We start from the raw sequence: 20,596 nt of genomic DNA, 5'->3' as shown, positions 1-20,596 counted from the left end.
TAGTTTGAAGAAACACTCAGGGTATTTTATTTTGTATTAGCATTGTGTGTGTATTCAGTATATAGTATACATAAAATTCTCATCATAATTTAGTACATCCCATTTTGAACAGCAAACTACACCTCAAAATAATACAATTATGGAGGTCATACAAAATATTCGTTATGGCAGCTTTTATTTTATTCCCTTTTGCAGCGAACAATTTTTTTTTTTTAAATGTTTATTTTGTTGTTTTAGGTCCTATCAACAAGTTTCATGGTACAAGTCAAGCAAGCAATTGTGTAAAACTAACTTGTTATAATTGTAAAAAGTTTTTTTGTGCTATTTCATATGTTGATTAAAAGCTTACTACCCAAAGAGGGTGTTCTTGATTATGATGTTGATTGTATATTTATCTAGTATTTTAAGAGTCGGAAACGGTGTTTGATTTCATATGTGTCCTCCACAGAACAAGACTGACATCTGCTGGACTACCGCCGAAAGTCCACCTTTACTTTTTCACTTCCACTACATTAGTACACACACTTTAGTAAATCTTTTCAAAATGATTGTAGCGTTCGTCAAACAGAGAAAATCTCAGGTCAACTTCAACATAATCAATATATATCACGAGCTTGGATAATGTCAATATATTTCAGTCCTACTAAATGGACAACTCATTACGTACATATAGCTAGATATAAAGTGCGGTATGTGAGCCAATACGGTCGGCCATTATCACTTCTCAGCCATTTTGTGTCAGAGTATGTATTACGAACTAAAGTGTTTGGCGAAAAGCCGTCAAGATTTCGCAAAGTTAAGCATATTTAAGTGGACAAAATCACTCAGATATGCTGCTTTATGATGGCCGCTAGTTACTATCGCCGCCGAATCTACAGTATTGTTCTAGAAAGGTAATATCTATGGTTTCGGTTCAACCCACCCCGTTGTACCCGGAAGTAGTAGTAAAAGTATTGTTATTGCTGTCAGCTGACTACTTTTCATGTGACTGCTCTTTGCTTTAGCAGCCAGACTAGAAGATAATATGACGCATTGTCAGATATAAGTTAACATTAATGCATACAACTGGGTTTCGTTAATGTTAAACTAACCTCCGGTTCGATTCGTGTTTTCTTTTTTATGGAAACAGTTAAAAGCTTGTAAGCCAGGCATGCTAGCTGTTGTAGCTACCTCAAAGGGGAACTAAAATGAGCTTTTGCTACTGAAGTGGCTGTGAATAAATGAAAATGGACAAAATTATCAAAGGTGAGTCTCATTGGACCAACAATAATCAACTGCGTTAAATAAGTGAAAATTGTGGCAGTTATGTGTGCATGCAAATACAAATATTAATTATCACTATGTACAGAGAAAATGGGAGATTTCCAATCCAACTGACCAATAGAAACTGTTGAGTAGTCCTTTAGTATTGTTTGACAATTTAACTTTCCTCTTTATTTGATTTGTAAGATGATATGTCTGGAAATAAAAACTTCAATTCCTTCATTGTTGTGCTATTTTCTATGTGTATTTCATACAAGGGCGTAGGTTTGGTCTTAATATTGGTAGGGACGATATAACCGTATAACCTGCATGTACACTTTTTGCTTAGGAAGGGACATTATTAAACCCGAACAGATTGGGTGAACGGGGGTCAGGGCTACATTTTTCATGAATATGAACCAAATTAATTGAATAAGCATTGATTTTCCATCAAAATCATCAGTATGGTTGACATTGAAATTTTTAACATCAAGTGACGTTGAAACAATGTTGTTCTATAGTATGTCAGGGGATGGTTGGGTTAACATTGTTTTATAGTTGATGAACTAATGTTGACAAATAGTTGATTGATTTATGATTGACCGGGAAATATGATTGAAAAGTCATTGAATTATGGATGAGCAGGCGTTTTGGTCGAAAACAACATTGATTCAGCGTTGTTCCAATATTATTAATAATGGAATGGACGTTTAGGTTTTGTAAGGATTTCAATGTTGGAACAACATTAATTGAGGGTGCAAAAGTGACGTTGATTCAACGATATAAGATCAACAGTTGATCCAACATCTTTTCAACGTCGGTCTGCTATCCGGGTAGCTGCTGCTGGCAGAAAAAAACTTCTAATATCCCTTCAAGGGGGTCGTAGGAGGCGGCATGTTGTCGACATGTTGTATTTTTGTCGGGGCTGTGTAGTTGTGCGCGTGTGTTTGTGGGGGGGGGGCATGTAATCAGCCAATCAAACGTGCATTTGAGGTTAAATAAAATAATAACGGTCCGGCACATTCAGCAAGTGAAAAGGGGTAAATGTAAGTCTGAAAAAGATGTAAATATATCACTTAATAATAGTAGGGTCAATTCTATCCTTAAAACATAAAAAAAAGATTGCCTACATAACTGAACTCATTATACAATACAAATAAGGTTGCCTGAAAGTTGGTGGGGACAATTTGAGGATCCTGAAAGGTTGGTAGTGTTATGTCCCTACCATCCCTATGCAAACCTACGCCCTTGATTTAATGCTAGATTTTCTTTGTCGCTTCTGCAGATGTTGGTGACATTCAGTCCCGGCTGCTTGACCACAGGCCCATTATCAATGCAGAGATCCGTTACTTTGTGAGAGAATTTGAGGTATAAAACATTTTCTACAGACATAATGATATGCTTTATTTGTTCTGACATACAATCGTAAGTGGCTTAATAACACGTTTGTTGTGAGAGTGTTTCGTCTTTGAATGGAAAGCCAAAACTATTATGCTTGTGTTGGAATAACATTTTCTCTTTACCAGGAGAAAAGAGCTCACCGGGACAGCCGACTACTGGAAAACTTAAGTAAAGTGGTGCAAGAAGCAAATGACCAAGTGCTCCCTTCAGATTTAGACGGTGTGAAGCAGCAGCTCTCCGATGTCATTGCTCGATGTAAATATACTCTTCCACAGTTATGGTGACACGATGTTTCAAACAACGCTGCATATGAATAATGTACTTTCATTGGATTCAAAGGGAACTATTACTATCTCGATTGTCATATTGTGATGGAACTTTTTTTTTTTTTTTTTACAGTGAAGGCGGCTAATCACATGGCGGAAAGAGTCCAGCAGAGAGAGCTAGAAACACAGCAGGTAATCCACTTTCGCAATCCTTTTTAAACACCTTGGCTTGTGCATTTAAGTCTACTATTCAGTAAAAGTGTGACAATATCTCGATACAGCGATATATCGCGATATTTTGCAACCCGATCGGTTATCGAAACTTTTATTTAACATATTGGCCATACAATTGAGTATGGATGCTGTAAACTGCTCAATGTTTGTTGAGCAATTCCTTGGCAGTCCACTAGGGGCGCTCGGGAGTGGCGGTGGAGGTAAAGTGCGCACAAGCCGTCTAGAGAAGAAGAGAGGAAGCTCCAAGTGGGTTGAAAAACTAAAAAAGCTTCGTGAGAACGGTGGAGGAAAAAATGAGAAAACTATTGCTACAAATCACATATGGAGACACACTTTAGATTTTACACCAACAAGAAAGGAAGTAAGGTGAAGAAGGACTTTGCCTTTTGCAAGAATTGTCTAACAAAAATAAGGTTCACTGGGAGCTGGTGACGAAGTGCACACCGGATTTCTTCACTGCTTCGCTTTCATCACTTGAGGTAAGAAAGTTTTGCAATGTAATTGATTTTCAATTTACATGTATTCTTTTGATGACATTTGGTGTTGAATGATATAAAATAAACCAGGACCCTAAACTGGATGAAAATGAATATCAAACAAGCCCACATGAATTTACCGATTTATTTGATATTATTTGAGAACCACTTTCCATCTAGTTTACTACACAAATTGTTATTACTGCCATTTTGATACAATAAGCTATAAAAATGGTTTGAATAGGTTCCAAGAGATATAAAATGATGTGCATGATAATTAATGTAGCCTACATATTAAAAATAGGTAATTATTGCATTTTTAATTTCTATACATTCAATTCAATTTTTTTTTTAATTCAATACTTCCAACATAAAAAAAAAATCAGGATTTCAACTCAAAAGCTATGAAGTAGCTAATATTTTTTGTTTTATTTTGTTGTGTTTTAAGGTGAGGAAGACTGTGACTGACCAAGTCTGACATCTCAAATGCTGAAGCAGATAGTGGAAGTGCTCAAATCAACGCTTTTGGCAACAAAGGTCATATACGAAGAAAAGACCCACCAATTTTATCGTTGCCCCACTCCAAGCTCAACTGCTGACTGACATTTACAGTGTCCTATCTACATACTGTTTTTTTTTTAAAAAAAAGATTTAAAACTTTAAAGAAATTAAGGGTGCCATTCATCATGATCTCTCCAAGAGATATCAGTGGTTGTGGTTTGTTTCCTCTATATGTGCAGGTAGATTTATATTTTACAGCAATGTTGCACAGAAAAGGTGTCACTGTTTAATAAATGACTTAAACAGTATTTTTTTTCTAGTTTGAAATATCTATTTTTTTTTTCCCCGTTTCAACAGGTGTATCGTAGAATATCATGTATCCAATTTCTGACCAATATATTGATAATCGCTGTATCGTGATATCGTGAGATAATCGTTATCGTGAGCCTTGTATCGCAAATCGTATCGTGAGATGCCCTGAGGTTCCCACTCCTACTATTCAGCATACCAAAGATAATACTATTGTAACAGATCTAGTGCTGCAACGCTTAATCGATTAACTCGAGTATTCGATAAGAAAAAAAATATTCAAATTAAATTTTGTTGCTTCGAGTATTCGTTTAATTAAAGTGGCGTAGTAATGGTTTATTTTGAAAGTGTTTACATTTAGTTTTATTGATTAAGGTGGATACACTGCCCTATGGTCTGCCTCATTTCACATGAATCCATCTGCTCCCTGTTAAGACCAACGTAAGCTAGGTTTTGGTTAGGCTAATGTTTTTTAATGCATTCGTTATTTAGTTAATAGGTATATTTAGCCTTTTTTTGTGGGAATATGAGTCTGAACCATTTGTTAAGAGCATTATAAAAAAAAAAATGTTAGCATTTTATAGCATTTAAGCTAGCGGACTTTTGCTATGTAAGTTAGCCAATTGTTCTTTTTTTGTACATAGATCCTCATTTAATTATTTTATATACCATTTGAGGCTCATCCCAGGTATTTTAATTTTTCATGTTATCCGATCTTATCCGATTACTCGATTATTCGAACTAACTAAATCATCGATTAATCGACTTCTAAAATAATCGATAGCTTCAGCCCTAAACAGATCATTCCCACGCGCAGCAATACAATAATCTAACTACCAGTGGAACAAAAAAGTACATTTATTGCATATTATATGTCATTTGATTGACTTCTGACCTTTCACGTCTATGTTGACAGAGTGACAAGCTGCAGGAAAACATGGAGCGTATAAAAGTTGACTGGGCAGACTTCCTGAAGGAGCAGCAGCGATTGAAGGAAGAAGTGGCCGAAGAGCACGCCAAGGACGTTGGACTCTTAAGTACTAGGTACAATGAGAAGAAGAAGGACCTTGACAAATTGTTGTCAGATGTTTAGACGTGTTTTGGTCCTGCGTGAGTCTTTTCCAAATCATGAATAATATGTGTGATTGATATACTTCCACATACCAGTACAAATCACCGCAGAGAATAAGCACAACAAGGAAACATTCTGCAATATGTCACTTTTGAATGTGAAAAAATATGATTCATTGCCAGGTTGTAATAAATGTGATACGTCATAAAGTGATGCATCATTTTCTTAAAGGAACCCATGTTTGTTGAAATTACCCTTACACAAAGTGAGGGGGAAACGTGCCTAGTAGGTTTGTTAAAAAGCACAGGTCAAGTGTTATAGTGCAAACCAAAATTTTGTTCCCAGAATAAATCACCTGCTCGCTTGTGTTTGAAACATTTGGCCCCTGACTTGTCTGGTGTCTATCAAGCTGAACAACTTCACGTTTAGTGACGACAGAGCATGTCGTATTAATAAAGTGAAACATAAGATACTGTGAGGTATAATAAGGTACAGTTTATGCGACTAAAATGACTGGAGACAAAATGGCGGACGAGACTCTGGCGTCGTACAGTCGAAACAGCGTAAGCAGAGCACGTCGTAACCCAGGTACTACATGTATTCAGTTCAAAGCAGTATTGTTTTCGTCAACAATGACGATAACGAAAATATTTCATAGACGAACAATTTTTTTCTTGATGGTGACCAGCTAAAAACGTGGCTAGACTAGAAGATATGCAATGTTGCCTTTAAAGGCCCCCAAAAAAACTTGAAAGTCCTCAAATTCCGACTTGAAAAATCTATAGAAAAAAAATGAAACTTCACCTGTCCAAAGAGCATGAGTGCCCTCTAGTGGAGAAAACATATCCTACAAGGAAATTAAAATCATATCCCTGGTTTTCTTTGGTCTATTGGTGCCAACAAAAAACTAGGATACAGATTGAAATCTGTTCTTTGTTTGGAGTAATTTTGACGGCAGCGCATTCTGTCCCAAAATATTTTATGGCGCTTCTAAGACGCCACGTGATTGAACAGGCTGGCATCATCATAGGACTTTTGACTGCAAGCTTGTGCAGCAGGTCTGAGAACCAAAAGTGGTATTTGCCATGTGGCTTTTTTTTTGCCATGTGTCAAAATGGATTTTGCCATGTGGCATTTTATTTTGCCATGTGGCAAAATTGGTTTTGCCATGTGGCATTTTTTTGCCATGTGGCAAAATAGATTTTGGCATGTGGCATTTTTTTGCCATGTGGCATTTTTTTGTCATGTGGCATAATTGGTTTCGACATGCGGCTTTTTTTTTTTTTTTTTTTTTTGGTATGTGTCAAAATGGATTTTGGTTTATCGCATTTTTGGGGGGTATGTCGCATTGTTTTTGCCATGTGGCAAAATTGACTTTGTCATGTGGCATTTTTTTGCAATGTAGCAAAATGGATTTTGCAATGTGGCAAAATGGATTTTGCCATGTGGCATTTTTTTTCATGTGGCAAAATTGATTTTGCCATGTGGCATTTTTTTGCCATGTGGCAACATTGGTTTTGCCATTTGGCTTTTTTTGCCATGTGGCAAAATTGGTTTTGCCATTTGGCTTTTTTTTGCCATGTGGCAAAATTGGTTTTGCCCTGTGGCATTTTTTTTGCCATGTGGCAAAATTGGTTTTGCCATGTGGCTTTTTTTTTTTTTTTTTTTTTTTTTTTTTGTTCTGGTATGTGGCAAAATGGATTTTAGTTTGTCGCATTTTTTGGGTGTATGTGGCATTGTTTTTGCCATGTGGCAAAATGCATTTTGTCATGTGGCATTTTTTTGCCACGAGGCATTTTTTTTGCCACGTGGTATTTTTTTGCCATGTGGCCTTTTTTTGCCACGTGGTATTTTATGCCTGTGGCCTTTTTTTGCCATGTGGCAAAATGGATTTTGGTTTGTCACATTTTTAGGGGTGTATTTTGCATTTTTTGGAGTTATTAGGCAGTTTTGCAGGCAATGCAGGTCCATGCCATTGACAACTATGCACGTCCAAATTTTCCATTCATATTAAGTGGCAGAAAAACGTGTGGCTGTGATTTTTGAACATCCACTTGAATGCCACATGGCAAAATCCATTTTGCCACATGGCAAATACCACTTTTGGTTCTCGCTGTCTCTCAGCTTGTGTGTGATCATGTGACTGTTACTACCCACTTCTGGTCACAGTCACAGTGGGGAAACTTCTAAAATGATTTAACCTGGCCGAATTGTTTAACATCACGGCGGGAAAAATTGCTTTTGAGTCTTGACCTTATGTCCACTTTATTTTGCCGGAGACTGTAGCGGTTCTTCGTCACAGGAATACAACTAAGGGTGGATAGGGCTCCGTTTAGTTTTATTTCCATTTGGCTCACAATAACTACGTCTCCTTAAGCTTTCATGCAAGGTCACGCTTCGTTTCCTCTGCTTGTATGTGTGTGCGCATTCACGGGTGTCAAAGTAAAGAAGTACCAATGTCGTGGACCGTGGTGGTCGCCACGTCAGAGATCGTAGAAGGCGCATGCCAGCAAATCCTCACAGGAAACGGCCAATGACGATTTGCCTCGTCCGTGTTTAACATGCATGCGCGCTCACTTTTGAGCGTGCCCTCTCGTGTTAGTGACATGCCGCAGCTGTCCAACACGGAGACAGCTCGTCGTGGGCTAATAAGGAGTGACAAGACGGAAACGTGGTCAGCCACTGCCAGCGAGGCGCCGTTTCATCTGCCCTTGTTTATTTTTCGGTTTGACTGGAAAGAAAGAAAAACAGAGCCTGTGAAAGGTCACATCCAAAAGTCGGAGACGAGGGTGGGGCCTCTTCTTAAGCCTGACGTGAGAACGTCCACCAACTGGGGTCTCTTCTAATGAATTTGGACTTGGTAGGATGTTGTCAGATTCAGAAATTAATTCTAGCTCCTTTATTTCATGACAGTACAATCAAATATTAATATTTGTTCTGAGAATATACAGCGCTGGACAAAAGTATTAGCACCCCTGCAATTCTGTCAGAATTTTTACAGTAATTAAACAGTAATACTACAATTTAGGGCTGCAGCTATCGATTATTTTAGTAGTCGATTAATCGCTGAACTATTTAGTTCGAATAATCGAGTAATTGGATAAGGAACATAAAAAATTAAAATACCTGAGCCGAGCCTCAAACGGTATTAAAAAAATGAATGAATGACGATCTATGTACAACAAAAGAACAATTGGCTATCTTAAATGCAATTTTTTTAAAAACTTTTTTTTTTTTTTTTAACAATGCTCTTCACAAATGGTTCAGACACATATTCCCACAAAAAACGGCTAAACATACCTATAAACTAAAATACGAATGCATTAAAAAAAACTTGTGTGCAAACAAAAACTTAGCTTAGGTTGGTTTTAGCAGGGAGCACATGCCCCGCTCAAACAGATTAAAATGACAGCACAGTGAAATGTCATGTTGTTAATTGTGTTTTTTGGAGTTTTGTAGCCCTCTGCTGGCGCTTGGGTGCGACTGATTTTATAGGCTTCAGCACCCATGAGCATTGTGTAAGTAATTATTGACATCAACAATGGCGGGCTACTAGTTTATTTTTTGATTGAAAATTTTTACAAATTTTATTAAAACGAAAACATTAAGAGGGGTTTTAATATAAAATTTCTATAACTTGTACTAATATTTATCTTTTAAGAACTACAAGTCTTTCTATCCATGGATCGCTTTAACAGAATGTTAATGTTAATGCCATCTTGTTGATTTATTGTTATAATAAACAAATACAGTACTTATGTAAAGTATGTTGAATGTATATATCCATCTTGTGTCTTATCTTTCCATTCCAACAATAATTTACAGAAAAATATGGCATATTTTATAGATGGTTTGAATTGCGATTAATTACGATTAATTCATTTTTAGGCTGTGATTAACTCGATTAAAAATTTTAATCGTTTGACACCCCTAATTAAAGCTAATAAACCTGAACTTGAAGAAACAAGCGAAAGCCCCTTGGACTGGTAAAATTTCAACCGACTGTTAATTTTAAAGTATTCCACTTCTTCATTGCCCTCATTAGCTTTCACTTGGGACGACATAATACAAAAAGCAGGTCTTCAGGACACACTTTACGTGTGTTTTGCCAGAACAATGGGACGTGAGGTATTCATTCACTTTCCTGGCAGCTTGAGAGAATTTTCATCCTCTTTTTTTTCTTTTGTGCTCAAAAACGGGCCCCTCAATACAGAGGGTCCAAAATGAAAACGCCGGTGAACAAAAGCACCGCGCTTTCCAAGTTAATAACACTACATAACAACACCCAGGGGGGCCTGATGCTTCATAGGAAGGGGGCAATGAAGGTGATGATACGAATTCTTTGGCTGAAGCAAATGTTCACCCTGTGTCTCACCAAATGGGAAACTGAAAACTCTCCAAGGTGCCGTAAAAGTAATTAAGAAATAGATATTTTTTCATGGGGAGGTTGCCAGGCATACTGGTTAGCCTCAGCTTAGTTGAAAATGAGCTCTGGGTGGCATATAAAAGCAATCGTTGCCAAGAATTAGACCTGAAATGAAATGTCCCACACTGAAAAAGGCTGCTGTACTGTCTTTACTATCTCTGCCGATTTATGCTGAGGCAGGTAGTAACACGTAAAAAGGAAACATGATTGATCACTGTGAGTAGCAGGTAGTGCTGCAACGATTAACTCGAGTAATTCGATTAGAAAAATGCTTCTAATCAAATTTTCCTGCTTCGAGGATTCGTTTAATTAGAGTGTTGTTGTCATGGTTTGTTTCGAAAGGGTTTGCATTTATTTTTATTGATTTGGGTGGATACTCTGCCCTTTAGTGGCATCAGTGAATATGACATAAGTCATCTAACATGGCTGGATTTAGCTGCTCCCTGTTATGATCAACATAAGGTTATTTTGTTAGGTTTAGGTTAAGTTTGCTTAAGGTTTTTTTTTTTTGAGCTAATTTGATTGTTTATGGATTATAATTATATATTTTGCAGTTTTTTGAAAATTAAAGAGTTAGCATTTAAGCTAGCGGACTCTTGTTATGCGAGTTAGCCAATTGTTTTGTTGTTTTACTTAGATCCTCATTTGTGATTTTTTTTTTTTTTTGGGGATACCTTTTAAGGCGAAGCTCAGGTATTTTAATATATTTTTATGTTTTGAATTCATTGCTCTTGTGAAATGAAAGTGGAAATCTGCAGTTTGAAAAAAACACTTGGGAATTTTGTTTTGCATAAAATGCACTTTTGAAAGTCCAATCTTCGCAAACAAATTTTGCATTGTTGTAACTGGCTAAATTGCATAGCAAAAGTCCGCTGGCTTAAATGCTACATAAATCAAATGTTTAGAACAATTGGCTAAACTGCATAGTAAAAGTTCACTTGCTCAAATCTGATATAATGCTAATGTTTTACAACAATTAGCTAACTTGCATAGCAAATGTCCGCTAGCTTAAATGCTATATAATGCTAATGTTTAGAACAATTGGCTAAACTGCATAGTAAAAGTTCACTTGCTCAAATGCGATATAATGCTAATGTTTTACAACAATTAGCTAACTTGCATAACAAATGTCCGCTAGCTTAAATGCTATATAATGCTAATGTTTACAGCAATTTGCTAAACTGCATAGTAAAAGTCCACTTGCTCGAATGCGATATAATGCTAATGGTTTACAACAATTGGCTAACTTGCATGGCAAATGTCCGCTACCTTAAATGCTATATAATGCTAATGTTTACAACAATTGGCTAACTTGCATAGCAAATGTCCGCTAGCTTAAATGCTATATAATGCTAATGTTTACAACAATTGGCTAAATTGCATAGCAAAAGTCCGCTTGCTCAAATGCTATACAATGCTAATGTTTTACAACAATTGGCTAACTTGCATAGCAAATGTCCGCTAGTTTAAATGCTATATAATGGTAATGTTTACAACAATTGGTTAAATTGCATAGCAAAGTCCGCTTGCTCAAATGCTATACAATGCTAATGTTTTACAACAATTGGCTAACTTGCATAGCAAAAGTCCATTATTCTAAATGCCGTATTGGCCCAAATATAAGACGGTGTTTTTTGCATTGAAATAAGACTGAAAAAGAGGGGGTCGTCTTATATTCGCGTTCTAGACATTATACCCATTCACGACGCTAGATGGCGCCAGATACCATTGAAGCGAAGTTCTGTCATGACAGATCTCAACTACTAGTTTACCCAGTTTGCATTATTTTATTGCAATGTTTTTCCTTATTCAGATTTGTTTCAAGACTACAGTTACAGTTAGACTTCACTTTGATGGTTAATGCAGTTATTGCAATTTTCTTGTTTTATCACAATAGATTGGTTTAATTACATTTCAAAAACCAGAAGCCATTCATTTACGAATGTGATTGCACTTTAGTTTACATATTTAAATGTTCAGATATTAAGATTTGAATGCTTTTTCTCTCAAATATATTGTTATAATCATTTGTTTCGGATGTACTGTAATTATTTTCTGTATAAAAATTAATTTGGTGTTCAAAAAGTCATTTTTCAAACTTGAATCTTGAAAAAGAGGGGGTCGTCTTATAATCAGGACCGTCTTATATGCGGGCCAATAAAGTACTATATATTGCTAATTTTTACCAGATAATTTCTGGTGCGCACCGGATTGCTTAAATTTATTTTATTTTTGTCGAAGTCCCGTTACGGGCTCCGTAAGCCTTTGTTTTACATCTTCTAAAATTAATTCTGCAAAGCATTAAATGTTTCTAATCAGATTACTTGATTATTCAAAATAACTAATTGATAGATTAATTGATTACTTAAATAATCAATAGCTGCAGCCCTAGTAGCAAGTCTTAAGTGGGTTGGAAAAGTGTTTTTGCCACGCTAACTCTAGGTAGAGGCGCCGTGAAACAGCGCTGCTTTCCTCTTCATTCTACAAATGGTAGTACCTCGAGATACGAACACTTCAGTACATGAAAAAATTATTCAGTATACGAAAGGTAATAAATAGATAATCCCCACTTGCAGAAAAATTTTAAAAGTCGTGTCATAATATCCTGCTGCTCTATTGGTCAGAATTTCTCCCATCATATTCAGGACCATGATCCTGCTCTCCGTTTTTGGCGACCAATCTTAAATATTGCTCCTTTAACATTATTTACTTTGGGTTTTGTGCTTCATACCCTAAAGTCTAAAGAGAAGCCTGTTCTTCAAGCAGGGCTGTACTGTTTCCATGGCGATCCCATGACCGCACGTCTCAATATGTCATGTCGGTGACTAAATTGCTACTGACACATTTCACATTTGAGGCCACATACTTGTGTGTGTCTCCTGGTTACACATTGTTGATGGAGGGCACCTAGCCAAGTATTACTACAGCATGGTTTAATGGTTTAAAGATTAATGGAGCATGGGGACCAGATGACAGTCTGATTATTTTCTTGATTGCGTGGAGTCGGTGGAGATTTTTTTACGAGCTGGCAGGTGGCAAAGTAAGGCACCGCAAGAAACTGAATGGGTGAAAACTAACCCTAACCCAATACAATGGCTGTTTGTTGCAGTATATTATTGATGCACCACAGTTTTTATTCAAATATCTGACACACACAAGAAATACTCATCGCGTCATAAGAACTTAATTGAGAGTATAGAATACAGTGATCTGCGTCCGGTATTTTCATTTGAGTTATTTTGACAAAGATCAGATCACATTTGATGGTGATTTTATGCAGAAATGTGAGAAATTCCAAAAGGTTCAGATACTTTTTCATACCATTGTAGTTACTCAAAAATCCTTCTGAAAATGAACAATAAATGTTTTAAGTGCTTTAATTTGTGGGCATTTTCAGCTAATTTAGGTTCACGCTGTTTCCGAACGGTGTCCATTGGTTTGCCTGTTAAACAGCAGGGATTTTTTCTCTCAGCATCCACCACTCGTGAATGCACAATGCAATCCACGCCAGATGACTTTCCATGAGATCCACATGACAGTATCATATCCGGGACACAGGATATGACCAACAGAGGGGAACCAATGTCCTTTTCAGATGAGTCACTAGAGCAGGAGACACCTGTGCTGGGAATGGGAAACAGCAGCAGGAAAAAGGCCTCTCCCACATCAATGCAACCCCCCTTTACCCGGCTAAAACATTAAAGGATGGTAACTGGAAAGCATTTTGTCTTTTTTTTTTTTTTTTATCTGACAAAGTGAGCAAGGGGAAGTTGAGGGAGGAAAAAGAAAATGTGGGGGAGGTGGAAAGTGTGAGATAGAGTGACAATAAGTACCACATGACAGGTGTAAAAATGACTGGAGATGAAAGAGAAGCAGGAACTCATGAGCATTAAAGGGGCAATATGTAAGATTGGTGGTCAAAAATGGTACTGCAACCAGGATGAAACTAAGCACACAACTTCCCCTGTGGGATTGTCAGATAAGTGCTTTGCAATAGAGAATCAAGCTGCGTTATGATACCAGTGTTGCATTTTAATCAGAAGCTAGAAAATGCCATTATGGAGAAATTACATGTGTAGTTTTACTGTGCTGCTCGGTATACTTGTATTACAAGTACACACAAGTACAAGTACTTGTAGTACAAGCAGGTACGCGCACTTGTAGTGCAAGCAAGTACGCGCACTTGTAGTGCAAGTAAGTACGCGCACTTGCAGTGCAAGTAAGTACGCGCACTTGTAGTGCAAGCAAGTACAAGTGAGTGCACGCGCTTGTAGTATAAGTCAGTGCGTGCGCTTGTAGTACAAGTGAGTACACGCACATGTAGTGTAGGGTGACCATATTTTGATTTCTAAAAAAGAGGGCACTCAGCCCGGCCTCAAGATACTTGAATTTTACTCAAAGTTCACTCAAAGATGCCTATATCACTTTAATATATTTAAAGTGTGCCCCCTTACTCTGGATGGAAAAATGCCGTTTTAAAAAAAATAATTAATGACTTAATTTTTTTTATATATATATCTAATGCAGACCCATAGAAATGCAGTCCAGTCAATACACATACACACAGTAGGCTATGTGCCAACTAAACATTTTTATAAATTACTATCATGACAATTGTCCTTGACAAATTGTTACTCTCATTCAATTGATGTTCTCATTCAATGTTCTTGATTGCACACAAACAAAAACCGAAATAAACTGACAAACTATTCAATCAGCATGTTTCCAAACATAGCAGTTCAAAACTACGTTTCCCATAATGCCTAGCGCGGTTTAGCTTACTGATAGCTAGCTGAGGCAAAAATCAAACTTTGCTATGAAAGTTTACAATCATCGGCGGCGCGCCGATGCGACACCAAATGGGATTTTACAGTCAAAGCTCCGACAGAAGTCAACAGTTGCCATTATATACGTATTTATCATTAAAAAAATAAAAAACAGGCATTGTGGCCAAATCGTCAATCCAGTAGATGGCGGTAATGCCTCATGATAGGGGTAAACAGCCAACAAAAACAAGAAGAACTACTACTTCCCTCCATTCTAGTAGGAGCCATGTCAACTGCTGCCATCCAGCGGCCGGAGGGATTCTCTTCAAATTGGTCCCGTGAAAAATCATAAGAAACAGACATTTTAATGAATTTATAAAACCCGCCCGGATCACGAGGACACTACGTGAAAGTAGGACTTGTCCGGGCAAAAGAGGACGTTTGGTCACCCTAATGTAGTGCAAGCAAGTACAAGTGAGTGTGCGCGCTTGTAGTACAAGTGAGCGCGCGCACTGTAGTGCAGGTGAGCGCGCGCGCTAGTAGTACAAATGCACGCAAGTACACAAAAAAACATGTCACCTGAATGTGAGCTAATGTAAGACCTATTTGTCGCTTCCTGCTGGGGAGGCCATCAGGCTATACCTGCCAAACTAGGACTGGAACAGGAATGAAGTGGGGCAAAAGGTGTGTTCACTTTAATTAACACTTAGAAAATAAGAATTTGTGTGTTGAGTTCAACAGTACTTTAGAGACCCAGTAAAGAAAAAGTCAAGGCTATGGGGACACACATTAGTTTTATAGTTGTGAGATAACATGTTTGCATTTTGTAGTTGTGATGCATAGACAAATTTCATAATACATCATTTTCATATAGCCATACCACATTGAGCATTATCCTGTAATCTGAGTGGTTTAAGTGCCCTGCGATTGGCTGGCGGCCAGTTCACAGTGTGCTCCATCTTTCATCTGGAGTCAGTTGGGATAACATCCAGCAGCACACCCACAACCACAGTGAGGATAAGTGATATAGAAGATGAATGGATGGATGAATATCCTGCAAATGAGCCTCACAGAAGACTTCCTTGAAGTGTCCTTAGAGGGTAACTTATTTGCAGAGTCCAAGAAAAAGACAAGTTGTTTACATGAGTTGCAACAAATCAAACAGCTGCCATGCATCTACACCGGAGAGTGGCTTAAATCAGTATTTCAGCAGATGGTATTTCCTGTGAGGAGTGATACATGTCTCTAAAAACCAGTAAGCTGCAAAGGTTTTCCAACTTTTGACACCAAGCAGCACTTCCAGAAATAAGTCATAATACAGTCGATAATCTTGTAGTCCTATTTTTGGGGGGGGGGGGGGGGGGGGGGCTCTAATACTAGGACGTAAATAATTATACATCATCTAAAAACTTAAAATGTACTGCACACAAACATCAATACCAACTGCAACGAATTAATGAGACAGCGAGAGCCAAACGTGGTATTTGACATATGGCAAAATGGCTTTTGCCATATGGCAGTTTTTTTGTTTGTTTGTTTTGTTTGCTTTTTTTTTTTTTTTTTTTTTTTTTTTTTTTTTTTTTGTATATGGCAAAATGGCTTTTGGCATCAGGCATTTTTTTCGTATTTGGCAAAATAGATGTTAGCATATAGCATTTTTTGCCATGACATTTTTTATTCAGATATGGCAAAATTGATTTTGACACAGGGCATTTTGGCATATGATAGGGTTTTTTTGTATATGGCAAAATGGCTTTTGGCATATGGAATTTGTTTTGGTATATGGCATTTTTTTGGCATATGGCAGTTTTTTATTGGCATGTGACAATTTTATTCGTATGTGGCAAATTGATTTTGACATGACATTTTTTGGTATCTGGCAAAATAGCTTTTGGCATTTGGCATTTTTATTAATATGGCAAAATGGTGTTTGGCATATGGCATTTGTTTTGGTATATGGCACTTTTTGGCATATGGCTGTTTTTTTGTTTTTTTTTTTGGCATGTGGCAATTTATCTCGTATATGGCAAAATTGATTTTGACATACGGCATTTTGGACATTTGACATTTTTTTGTATATGGCAAAATAGCTACTGGCATATGGCATTTTTTTCTAATATCGCAAAATGGCTTTTGGCATATGGCATTTGTTTTGGTATAAGCCATTTTTTTGGCATATGGCTGTTTTTTTTTTTTTGTTTATAGCAAAATGGCTTTTCTGCATATGGCATTTGTTCTGTTATATGGCACGTTTGTGCAATTGGCTTTTGGCATATGGAAGATTTTTTGGTATATGGCTTTTGGCATATGGCATTTGTTTTGGTGTATGGCATTTTCTGGCAAATGGCATATGGCAGTTTTTGGGGGGGTATATGGCAAAATGGATTTTGGCATCTGGCAGTTTTTTCGTATATAGCAAAATTGATTTTGGCATATGGCAATTTTTTGACATGTTATTTGTTTGGTAAATGGCAAAATAGCTTTTGGCAAATGTCATTTGTTTTGGTATACAGTATGGCATTTTTGGCAAATGGCTTTTGGCATATGACAGTTTTTTTTGTTTTTGTTTTTTTGGTATATGGCAAAATGGCATTTGGCATATGGCAGTTTTTTCATATGTAGCAAAATTGATTTTGGCATATGGCATTTATTTGACATATGATATTTCTTGGGGTATATGGCAAAATAGCTTTTGGCATATGGCAGTTTTTCGTGATATGAAAAAAATGGCTTTGGCATATGGCATTTTTTTTTCAGATATGGCAAAATGGATTTTGGCTTTTTTTTTTTTTTTTTTTGGTGTATGGCAAAACAGGTTTTGGCATATGTTTATTCTGGCATATGGCAAAACGGCTTTTGGCTTATGGTATTTTTTTGCTGGCCATGCACGTCCATGCCATTGACGGCCATTTACGTCCAAATTTCCTGTGGTTGTGATTTTTGACCATACACTTACCATTACAATGTTTTTCTGCAATTGAAAATGAATGGAAAATTTGGACGTTCAAGGCTGTCAATGGCATCGCCTTACTTGGGTGCCAGTTCAATGTCAATGCACTGTAAAAGCCATTTTTGCCATATGCCAAAACAAATGCCATATGCCAAAAGCCATTTCGATATACATATACTAAATACCACTTTTCGATCTCGGCACTGCTGTCGGATTATTTGAAAATAAACTATTTTAATAAATGTGTTGTACTTAAGCCCACGTACACGTGCAACACTTTGAGAATCACTAGTGTAAATTATACTGTAGCAACAATATGTGTAAAATTGCCTGTATGTTTAACGCTTTTGGACATGGCTTGTAAGACGCTCCAAAAAGTGTTCCTGCGTTTATTGCTTGCGTCAACGTTTGTTAATATTTTCCCCAGTTTATGCAAAAAGATGCTGTCACACACTTATTGGAGCTCCTACCCGCTCTCATGGAAAATGTTAAAAAAGGGGCCCAGGTTTCGTTCGGGTCTGGCCCGCGTTGTCGACGAGAGGTGGCCAAGTTACAAAACAGATGCTTACCGTCTTTCTCAGACCGATTTGTTAACAATTCTTATATCCAAGACTCTGCAGACTGCACAGGTGTAACAATGTGTTTTTGTCTTATGATCAATCGGAGTTTAATTTTGTTTCTTCAAAGTGAGTTTGCGGTCCCCATTCCAAAGCAGGTGACCAATAAAATGACCCGATGGATCGCATGAAGGAAAAAGTGTGTGTCTCGGTTCTGATTTGGAGGAAGTCGTCTGTGCGTGTGGGTGACTGAGTGCAGACCGCACCTCAACGCATCTGCAGAAGCAGTCACGGCGTGACCGAAGGTGCAGCCACTGAAACCATTAAGCCGTATAATGGCAATGGGGCTAATGGGGAAGCAGCAGGTGCTGGGAAAACGAGGGCTCCTGCTTTACAGTTTACTTTGATATTTGTTCCCCCGTTTTCTTTTCCCACTTTCTTAAAAGTTTACATTGACTTGATCAGAGCAGTGGTTCTTAACCTGGGTTCGATCGAACTCCGGGCGTCTGGTGAGTAAGTACGGGGTTCGGCGAAGGAACGCAAAGCCTTATTTTCGTACGCTGATTAAATCCAAGCAAAGTGGCATTTTAGACCAGGTTTTAGACTGGTTTGCTCCCAATTTACTGGCTTAATCCATTTCTTTTAACTGCTACTCCTCAATCTGATAGGTGGAGGAACTGGTTTGCGCAGTGGAAGGTTGACTCGTACTTGGTATGAGGGAATACAACAAAAGCCGATCGATCGGGTCCAATCACGTCATTTTCAAAGTATCGGAATCGGCAAAAAAATATCGGACATGCCTTTTTTATTTTTATTTTTTTTAATTAAATCATTTTCTAATTGTATTTAACGTAACAGACAAAATGTCTTATACTCATCCAGAGTCTTTAGTTTTGGCTTAAAGTAGGGCTATCAAATTTATCACATTGATGGCAGTAATAAAATTTTTTTTTAATTAATCACGTTTATTAATCACTCGGGTTGACGGTGGTAATTAATTTTTTTAAAAATTAATCACATTAAAATATTTCACGCAATTAACGCATGCGCTGCACGACCCACTCACGCATTGTCGCGTTTAATCTATAATGGCGCCGTTTTACCTATATATAGAGCTAAAAGGCAGCGTAATATGAGTAGAGTGAATTTTGGCAGTCTTTGGAGCCTTTTTTAAGTTGGCTAAAGCCTTAAAATCCCTCTCTCAACAATTAGAAATATCGTGGGAAGCAATGTGGGGAAGAAAGGTAGTAGTTGATCTTTTTCTTAACACCCTATGTTATTTCCCAACGCAGAGTATATCAATTGGTGCCACTACGCACAGTCATGGTTGCACTTCCCATCATGCATTTGGGCAGAACAGTTGAATGGCTATAGTATCATTTACTGAAAGCTCAACAAATACACTAGATGGTAATATTTAGTCACAATATACAAAGTCACATTTATCCTTTAAGAATTACAAGTCTTTCTATCCGTGGATCCTTCTCACAGAAAGAATGTTAATAATATAAATGCCATCTTGAGGATTTATTGTCATAATAAACAAATACAGTACTTATGTACTGTGTGTTGAATGTATATATTCGTCCGAGTTGTATTCATTTTTTTCTTAATGCATTGCCAAAATGTATATGATCGGGAAAAATTATCGGGAATGATTGGAATTTAATCGGGAGCAAAAAAAAAAAAAGCAATCGGATCGGGATCGGGAGATACTCAAACTAAAACGATCGGATCGGGAGCAAAAAAACATGATCGGAACAACTCTAAATACAACACACCAATGGGCAGCGTGGTCTCAAATTTTGACCTGTTTATAAAACACGTTGTCAAAATGAGAGGAAATTTTACCGCGAAGTTGCCAGTTGCTTATTAGCGTGCTAGCTTAGATATATTGGTTTTTCATTTGAGAAATATGCTTTATTATCTCATTCCAAAGGGTTCGGTGAATCCACATGTGAAACTTATGGGGTTCGGTACCTTTAGCAAGGTTAAGAACCACTGGATTAGAGCTTTATCTCTGCATGTCATTTGGGAACAAGCTCTCAGGCTATGGAATCACAGGAGTAACAAAATTAATGAATGAATATGGCGGAAAACACAGACAAGGCTGAAAAAGTCTTTTTTTGGGGGGGGCTTTTTTTTGTATATGGCATTTTTTGGGGCAAATGGCTTTTGGCATATCACAATTTTTTTGGTATATGGCAAAATGGCTTTTTGCATATGACATTTTTTCCGTATATAGCAAAATTTATTTTGGCATACGGCATTTTTTTGACTCATGACTTTTTTTGGTATATGGCAAAATAGCTTTTGGCACATGGCAGTTTTTTGGAAGATGGCAAAACTGCTTTTGGCACACGGCAGTTTTTTTGGTATATGGCAAAATGGCTTTT

General features: G+C 37.3%; 1 protein-coding gene across 1 annotated transcript; it reads left to right on the top strand.

Moving 5' to 3' along the window:
• The first annotated feature begins 941 nt into the window (after positions 1-941).
• bloc1s5 (biogenesis of lysosomal organelles complex-1, subunit 5, muted) lies at positions 942-5,897 on the top strand. The gene is made up of 5 exons (XM_057824614.1): positions 942-1,245; positions 2,528-2,610; positions 2,769-2,898; positions 3,043-3,101; positions 5,346-5,897. Exons 1-5 carry the CDS (start codon positions 1,221-1,223, stop codon positions 5,520-5,522), a joined length of 474 nt encoding a protein of 157 aa, XP_057680597.1. The 5' UTR covers positions 942-1,220; the 3' UTR covers positions 5,523-5,897.
• Positions 5,898-20,596: the final 14,699 nt, after the last annotated feature.

The sequence above is a fragment of the Corythoichthys intestinalis genome, chromosome 20 (genome assembly GCF_030265065.1).
Source record: "Corythoichthys intestinalis isolate RoL2023-P3 chromosome 20, ASM3026506v1, whole genome shotgun sequence".
NCBI classification, from domain to species: domain Eukaryota; kingdom Metazoa; phylum Chordata; class Actinopteri; order Syngnathiformes; family Syngnathidae; genus Corythoichthys; species Corythoichthys intestinalis.
This window is presented reverse-complemented; position numbering and strand designations above follow the sequence as displayed.